Genomic DNA, 8,539 nt, shown 5'->3' with positions numbered 1-8,539 from the left:
GGTGGATGAGAGTTCTCATGAGCAGAAATATGTAATTCACTTAACACTTATGTGCCTTTAGTGTGTATTCTTTGTACAGTTTTTTTTTTAATAAGAACTTTCCATGTACCCTGAAATCTTTTTCTGGGTCTTCGGACAGAGAAACCTTCACAGGGAAACATTTTAACAGCCTGTGAAAAGATAATGCACTTATATTTTGAAAAAAATTATTGATATTTTACTTCACAGAATATACACACATTTATTTTCAAGTGTGTGGGACAATAACCAAGAAATAATTAAGGGTTTTATTTCTAGTTCATATATTCTTTTGACAATGAAATTTCATCAAGACAGTTCAGACAGCTGTGAAGGTCATTATATAAAGATGTAAAAATAAGTTTAAAATATGCAGGTAAAAATTATTTTATGTAAGTATTACACTTTGAGGTCAGTTTTGTAGGTCAGCTTGAGTAGTTTAAGAGATCTCAAGAAAACATTGCTAAGTACATTCCATTGAGTCCATCTTACAATTAATTCTTTCTTCCTTAGAGTCACAACATATAACTGTGCCTAAAATATTAATGATTTACACAGACTTACAATAGACGTATTGATACAAGAACTGACTACTAACTTATTAAATATTTGATTTATTTGTACATTGTAGTATCAAACTGGAGTGCTGTACTCCTAATATGACAGCAATATTTGGGTTAACAGAGAGAAAAGATGTTCATACAACTTCTAAGACAATATTTGCTCTTTCAGTGTGAAAGAATTTTATGGGGAAAAAACCACTTCTTTGTCATTATGCGAATTACTGGCCCAGGCATCTTGCTGTGAAACAAATGCATTTCATGTGAAGCACACACATTTTTACCAGCTATTTTTACAGTAGTAAACAGTGATCTCTATAATCCAGTAATTATTAAAGACCTTACACAGGTCTCAGATTTGTGAATAATACAAACAATTTTAAGACCTAGAAGTATGACTTCAATAGCATTTACTCCTGTTCAGCATCATCTGGACTGAAATACATTATTTCAGTGACATCGGAACAGCAAATTCTGTAAAATTAGGTCAGTGTTTCTGTGTAATATGAAACAAGATTTTCTCAAAGTTATGAACATGGTTTATCTTTTCTCATGGAGGTACATTTCAGAGGAAGATAATTATGTTAGTCACTTTTTTGCTATACACGAAAGTACAAGTACCTTACTGATTTTTATGTTATACTGTTTTCCCCGTTTATAAGAACTGTATCAACATAGATAATCAGATGATACATTGCACAATGTTGCATAGAAGGTGTTTTCTAAGTGTCTATCTAGTGAAAACATTTTTTTTATTACATTCCAACATTCATAACTTCAAATATGAAACAACCTAATAAATTAGTTATATAAATACAATAAGTATATAAAACCCCATTTATAAAAAGAAGGATTTTGTATGTGATATGTAAGAGAAATCTGTGTCAGTAGTTGTCAAGATAATACTGCAGTAGTAGTTGCATATCCTGCTTGTAAAACAAATGTGATACCCTTATTCTGCATTCAAATAAAATGATTTTATAGGTATTTAAATGAATTGATTAGGAAGTGCATGTACAAGATCGCTTTCACAGATCAAAAACTTGTCCTGAGTTTATATTGTCATTCAGCTACTGATCTGGCATGTGCAAATGCTAATAGCAAGGGAGAAGGGGAGAAAAGTTTTCCAAAAATTGTTCTGGTTTGCTTATTTTAATAAAGTAATTATGACATTATCATCCCTTCCTTGCCATAACATTTCTCCCTCAAAGTCCACCAGCCCATGTTTCCTGGCTCTCATCAGAATTCCGACAACCTTATCTGAAATACGAACATATCTCTCAAAGAGTTCCCCAAAAGTAACTTGGATCTTGCCATCAGGCCGTGGCCTAGCCATTGATTCGATGATGAAGCACAAGTCCCTGATCTCCCGATGGATATGGGCCTCGGCTCTCTTGGCTCTTTCAGCGGTTTTGGTTCCTTCCTTTGGACGGCCATATCCTTCATCTCCTTTGTGCAGGCGCGTGGACATGGCCAGCTCGTGATCAAATCCCTCGCTGAAGGGGTTCAGCTTCTGCGTTATGATGTGCTGGTCGGCCCATTCCTGCCACTTGTCCTTCAGGCTGTGAACGGCGCTGTCTTTCCTGCGGGAGTTGGCCCGGGCCTCTTCGCTCAGTTTGCTTGCGCTGAAAGAAACACAAAAGGGCATTTGGGCTTTGGATCTCATAGTTTAATGGCTCAGTTCTGCTACTGATCTCTGCTGTTAACTGGTTACTGTGGTTTTGCAGACAAGATGGGAGCCACCAGGTGGCACGAGTTCACCACTTCTAAATTAGTTCTTTGGAGGCTGTTAGTCTGTGCTCAGTTTGCACTCAAATGCAAATTTGCAGACCACAGCTTTATCCCATCTATACTACTACCCTCCAGCCCAGATTTGAGCCCATTTTGACAAACTTTACCCCAAATGTCTTAATTCTGTATGGGAGCAAAACAGTATGTTGCTAATTACCCACACTTTCTGTACTTTTGGTTAGTCACACAGCTCCCCCTTTCTGTGTGCCTACCTAAGCCTGAAATCTGCCCCCCTCCCCGAGGTCAGAGATGGCAATAACTCTAAGTGTATGGTCTAGGTCCTCCACTATTCTTGCCTGAAAAACAGAAAGTAGGGCCTAGAAAAATCTCTCCTCTGTAATAGATGTCAATAACTGTAGGAACAACAACAAGCTAATGGAGTGTGGTAGCTTGGCCTATGATTCTATATTTGAAGTATGGTTCTGAACAAGTACTGAAGTCCAAAATTCGCATTCCAATGGGCAGGATAAAAACCTGAAAGAAACTTAAGGCTACTGACATCTGTGTCAGTGTCAAAGGATGAGGAAAGGCCTTCAGAAGTCTTACTTTTGTGTGTGTGTGCATAGCAACATCATAGTGCTGGATGACTCCAGGCAGACAAGAAGTTGTCTGATACTCTTTCCTCTAGTGACCAATCTCACATATTGTGGGGGAGTTACAGATAGTCTGAGCTGGTCTTTGTGCTGTCCACATCCTGTCATTGTGTCTGTACAGAGCTCAGCTAGGGACTGTGCTGTGGCTGTGCCAAAGTAATTTGTTTTCTAATATTTTTACTCCCCAAAAGTCTGCTTTGAAACCTCCTCAGTAATGTCAGCTGAATATTAACAGTAACACCAGAGAATCACAATACACTTAAAAAATATTAGAGAGGACTGCAGAGCTGCAGAAAATTCTGTTTCCCTGCTGTTTTGGCATTACTTTGTTTTCTACTAAGCTGGTTGAAAGAGAGAATAGGATTCATAGAGATGTCCCCAGTTCAGATCTGTGCACCAGAAAGATGCCAGTACTGGGCAACATTATAATGGTAGAGGAAGAAGTGCAGACACTTAGTGCCAGGGACAGAGGAACTAGTAGAGCTGGATCACTTTATTAGCTATCGAGTTACCAGGGGAAAAAAATCCTAAGTGAATCAAATTTGCCTTGAAGAAGTAACGCCAACAGTCTCAGTGGAGCTGATGAGCAGTTGTCATCGTGGAGGGTTTATCCCTAAGCCACAGCCAGCTGCTCCCTCTTCTCTCTGAGGGCCATGAGCTCTGAGAAAGTCCTAGAATTTCAATTCCCCAGGTTGAGCAGAAAGAAGACAGTGAGATAGCAGGAGGCTGTAAAGTCTTTGTTGCCTGCTTTAATTTAACAGTCTAGAATGTATTCCCTCCTTTTCCTACTGAAACCTTTCATTTTCTTTTCTAGCAGAATACTATTATCACCTTCCTCATCCAAATCATCTTCTCAGTAGTTGAGAAAAGCATCATCTTATCTGTCCTTTTGCTATTATTGTGCCCCATGTGGCTTTCAAAAAAACTTACTGTAACTAACTTTTTTTAATGCATTTTCTGATTTAACCATTTCTGATGGCTGAATAGCCATCTTTACCATTGTTTAGCTTAATGACAAGTTAACACAGTGAATTGTGTACAGGTAGAAGCATTTTTTCATGCTTCTACCCCACCTATGATCCAAAGTGAAGGCTGTGAATGTTAAACCACTGTAAGAAGTGCATTACCCGTAACAATTAACTAAGTTAACCTGTTAACCAGGATAATCATCCTAAATGCATTCTGACCTTCTAGGAGGATAATATCCATGTTCCATATTCCCTCTGACTCTTTCTGTAAGACCTTTTTCTCTCTGCCTTTTTAATATTTTGAGTTTCATATCCCTTTTTTTGCAGCCCTTTGGCTCCTAAGCAGGAACAAAATAGTGTTTCCTATGTCAGTAGGAGTTAACATGCCTTCTACTAAATAAGCAACTTATTCCAGTAAATAGTGCAGCTGGAAATAATGAAGGTGCTGATGCAAGGAAAATAAAATACTGGCACTGATGCTTTCTTTCCTGAAACATAGAGAGGAAAATGGGAGATATATTTTAACAACCATGTACTTATGACCTTTTTGAAGAAGATTAAGCAACATTGAATGGTTCATAAAAGTAGCGGGCTACAATATATTTTGAGTCTATAAAATAAATTTTAAAAAAGAATAATTAAAAAATCCAGTCCTGATAATAGCACTGTAAGAACAGAAAATTATTTTTGTGTCAGATTTTAGTGAAAGAGAGAGATGTAAGTAACATAGATGGTGTTATTTCAATCATTTGCACCTCAGTAAATATAGCTAATCAATGTTTTTCCTACATAGCAGCACTAAAATTAGACAAAGTACAAGAAAAGTTTAACAGAAACTAGATAGTTGGTTTGTTTGTACTATAACATTCTAAACTGATAAAATTGTTTTAACTGAGGTTATTTATGGATAAGTGTTGCAAATATATCTTTTTTCTACTGTATATGTGAAATCTTTGGTTTGAGGTCCTAACTTCTGTGAAAGGATGGTGCACACAGTCTTCGCTAAAAGTGGGGACCACAAACTTTCAAGCACTACATTACAGTAGATATTTTTTCACTTTGGCTATTAACCATTTACTTCTTATTGGAGTTGACCATTCAGCTATACAGCAAAGCATCATTCTAATCCCATCTGAATAGTTAAAATAGCTGTGTGGGTGCATGTGTTCAGATAGCTGTGCTAAAAAGAACTGTATGGTTGAAATCCATTACTATGATGGTCACAGTTTAATGCTGGTCATGTTAAATGCTCAACAGTAGTGAGGTGTAAAATCCAAACATTGGGAATGATACAGCCTGCCTGCCTGCCTGTCTGCAGAGGGATCAAGAAGTCTGTTTTGGCACTTTCATCAGTTTTTCATCATCAGTGCTGATCCCAGTTTTTCATTTCTGAAAAGGCGATTGGGATACGATATGAACATCCTGGCCTTGGTCCTCTGATTCCTGCTGCCTTACTCACCCTTTGACCACAGGCTAATTGGAGGGGGGGGTTAAAGCCCTGACTTCTTGTCTCAAATTGCTTCCTGCTCAGCTTGCATTTATGCAGAAGATGGACATAGTGTAGAAGCTCCACTATGGGATGGCTCCAGTAGGAACCCATGTCCTGGCACCAGCCTTTTCCCTCCCGCAGGCTTGGGCAGCTGAGCTCTGCTGAGCCTGCCTCAGTTTAAGTTTCCCCTCCAGATGTCATCCCTGCCCAGAAAGCCAGCGGGCAACATGTGGGCTGCACCTCAGCCACAGCTCACCACTGGCCTCAGAGGCTGAGCTCCCCTTCGCTGCAGTTTTACAGCCAGATGTGAGTTCCACGTCCAAACAGTTCAGGTTCAACCACACATTCCTTTCTGCTGCCTTTGTTCCATGGCATTACCAAGTCTGTAAAACAGGGCAGTGGAGCACACAGTGTGCTGTGTCTATAACAGCTGCATACAGTTTCCCGTCTTGCAGCATTGGACATATGGGTCTTTTATTGTTTTACTAACAAAAGAGAGACAAATTAGTTTGGCATCTGCCTTTTGGCAAATGTGGCCACAGCACGACTGTGACTGTCTTCTGGGAAGGTAGTTCTCCTGGAGATCTCTGGAAATGGAAACTGGAGAATTTCTACCAAACACTGCTGTTCCTCTGCTCTTATAGGAGACTTCTCAAGAATTGCATGGTTATGGCTGAACACTGCTTGTTTAGCACCTGGGCTCCAAATTTAATGTGTACCTGCTGTTGTGCAGTAAACTTCAAACATAAGACTTACTGAAAGAAGTCTTAGTCAAAACTGTCTAATGCTATGAATTTACTACTTGATTAAAATATTTAAGTAGAACCTATAATAACTCTGCAGGTACATAACAGATTCTTCTTCCTTTTTCTTCACACAATTTACAGGTATAAGGAAGGTTCTACTTCCACAACATATTCAATGAATGTACTTTCCTATCCCCTCACCCTACACTGTAGTGTGCCCAATGAGAGACCTTGATGTTAAAGAATGTATTGATGATTCAAGTGTTCTTTTTGTCAAATGATGTATAGCGTACAGCATGATTAAAATCAATCCTGCAGATGTTGAAGCAGGCTGAATGCTTTATAATGTATGTTTGGGGTCCCAGATCCCAAGAAAGTTTTCCTTCTTTGAATTGATGAACTCCAAATCTGTGGGAAAGCTTCCAAAATGAAGCATTGAACCCAGCTTTTGATAAGCTGTACTTGGAAGTAATTCATGCAATGTTAATTTTGGACATTCTCTGCAAATTGCTCCTGAGAATATTTGCAACCTATACTAAGCAAAATAATCAATAAGTATTTGGAAATACTGTTTGTCAAACAAATTGCTTTAGACAGCATTTGCTGAAATAAATGAATAGTCGATATTCTGAAATTTGAACTAAAGTAGTAAGAAGGAAGTAGTTATTTTGATGAACCAGTAGATCCAGTGTGAAAATTAAATATAATTAACATTTCCCAAATATAATTTCCTGATTGTGTCTATTATGTACGTAGCACATAAAACCCTAGGCTATAGTCAGAGGTTTTTGACTAACTAATTAAGCACAGAGAGATATGTGAAATGTTTCCTGAATTTATTTTTTTTTTAATTGAAGAGTTATAGTTTATCTTTAATCATTTCCTACTATTCTCCCCCCCATCTTCCTCATGGAAACCTGTACCTCTCTGCCATTTGTGATAATGTAATAAAGATGCTTTACTTACAGAGATGGTACAGGGCGTTTAATCCTCACAGCCGTCACCTCTCGGTCACTGTCTTCCTGCTCGAGTTTTTCTTCTGCCTCCCCATAGCCACTGTCCTGGGCATCCAGGCTGTCATCACGACACTTAAGTAGCAGTTCTTTCTTAGATCCCTCTTTGTCCTCTTGTTCCATATGTTCCCAGCCCTTGGTCAGATCTGATACCACAGTTGAACACTTTCTCCTTATGGTTGGAGATAATTTACCACTAAGAACTTTGTCAATAGCACTTGATTCTTCTTTGAGCTTGGTCATCTCTGAGCTGCTGTTGTTATTCTCATATCTTTCACTGAGGAGGCTGACACCACTTCCTCGTTCGTAGGCTTTGCTGACAACGGTTTTGGTCACCTCTTTGCTTTTAATGTTGAACATTTTGAGGGCTTCATCTGATTCCCTTGAATTTTTTTCAGCATCTCTTATTGTCACTGAGGATTTTTCATCGCCTTTTTCTTGGTCCCTCTTGACAGATGGAATTTGCCATTTTTTGAAGGAACTTTCTTGTACAGGCTGAGCTGCTGAGCCTTCTGCAGTAGGGGCCCATCCAGAGGGCTCTTGCTCTTGCTTTACATGGTGGTCAGATGCCCACTGCTGCCAACCTCGTGCCAAGCTGAAGACTTGGCTGGCCATTCGGATCTTGTGGACAGCCCTTTTCACAGGAGCAGCGCTCGGCTTTTCTTCAGGAGCCATGCTACTGTCTGCTGCCATGCTGGCTTTTCCCCTTCTTCTGCTCAGCACCTTCTCAATGGATTTCTTGAAACAAATAATACCCTCCGAAGAGGGCCACACAGATTTAAATAGAAGCAGGAGCAGTTAATGCCCATGGAAAATATGTGAAACACTTCTCACAAAGATATAGTATCCTCAGTGTTGCAAAGGTCTTTTTTTAAAACACAGGGGTTGCATTTCATCACAGCAGATGAATGATGCATGATGTAAACAGGGTGACACAGACTTGTGCTGGAAATACTGGGAAATTAACATCTCCTTTAGTCCCCCCTTCGTGACTGCTGAATTCCCAGTTTGTTGGCAAGGGTCATGTTCTTCTGGAAATGCAGAACTTGGATTAGAGGTCCTGATCAGAGTGACTGAAACTGCTAAATATGAAGTGCTGTCAGTCCCTAACAAGTTTGAACAGTGTGGAGACTTTTCATTATCACAAATAAATAGTGACTCTTGTCAGGGAGTGTGAAGGCAGAAGCAGGTTATGAATGAGAAATTGTTAGATGCATTTTCTAAAAAGATACTAGGTGATTTCTTCTTACTGCTCATGTGTCCAAGGAAATCCAGGTTTGTTAATTTTTTAAGAGGTATTTATGTGTTCTGTTCTCAGTCATTATCTATTAATGTCTGTCTCTTTAGAACGTACCTTCAGG

At 39.1% G+C, this 8,539-nt stretch overlaps 1 protein-coding gene across 1 annotated transcript; it reads right to left on the bottom strand.

Moving 5' to 3' along the window:
- Positions 1 to 227: 227 nt before the first annotated feature.
- Positions 228 to 7,921, bottom strand: ABRA (actin binding Rho activating protein). Its single transcript, XM_008924007.3, has 2 exons — positions 7,132 to 7,921; positions 228 to 2,203 (listed from the first exon to the last, which is right to left on the bottom strand). Exons 1-2 carry the CDS (start codon positions 7,869 to 7,871, stop codon positions 1,726 to 1,728), a joined length of 1,218 nt encoding a protein of 405 aa, XP_008922255.2. The 5' UTR covers positions 7,872 to 7,921; the 3' UTR covers positions 228 to 1,725.
- Between the last annotated feature and the right edge of the window lie 618 nt (positions 7,922 to 8,539).

Source organism: Manacus vitellinus, unplaced genomic scaffold (genome assembly GCF_001715985.3).
Source record: "Manacus vitellinus isolate BGI_N305 unplaced genomic scaffold, ASM171598v3 scaffold_1_pilon, whole genome shotgun sequence".
NCBI lineage: Eukaryota > Metazoa > Chordata > Aves > Passeriformes > Pipridae > Manacus > Manacus vitellinus.
Note: the sequence above shows the minus strand (reverse complement) of the source record. Positions and strands in the feature narration are given on the sequence as shown.